Genomic DNA, 212 nt, shown 5'->3' with positions numbered 1-212 from the left:
AGGGTCTGGTTCCTGGCCACGGCACCCCTGCCTCCCGCCGCCTCCCCTTACCAGCGCCCTCCAGGGAAGGTCCCGCTTGCATTTGTCGTACCAAGCCAGCAGGCTCCCGCGCAAGGCCTCGATCTCAGCCGGGTCGCTGAAGAGATGCCGGGCGGGCGGCGGAGCAGGCGCAGGAGCCGGGGCCCCTGCCAGGAGAGCGGCGCGGGGTCAGG

At 72.6% G+C, this 212-nt stretch overlaps 1 protein-coding gene across 1 annotated transcript in view; it reads right to left on the bottom strand.

The window, feature by feature from the left end:
- The window catches only part of MUTYH (mutY homolog), a gene marked incomplete at its 5' end in the record, with an annotated part of 5,284 nt that extends 5,119 nt beyond the window's left edge, over positions 1–165 (bottom strand). Inside the window, one exon of the mRNA XM_009326618.1 lies at positions 52–165. Coding sequence (XP_009324893.1) covers positions 52–165 — 114 coding nt within the window. The remainder of the gene's footprint in view (positions 1–51) is intronic.
- Between the last annotated feature and the right edge of the window lie 47 nt (positions 166–212).

Source organism: Pygoscelis adeliae, unplaced genomic scaffold, assembly GCF_000699105.1.
Source record: "Pygoscelis adeliae isolate BGI_AS28 unplaced genomic scaffold, ASM69910v1 Scaffold306, whole genome shotgun sequence".
Classification (NCBI taxonomy): Eukaryota; Metazoa; Chordata; class Aves; order Sphenisciformes; family Spheniscidae; genus Pygoscelis; species Pygoscelis adeliae.
This window is presented reverse-complemented; position numbering and strand designations above follow the sequence as displayed.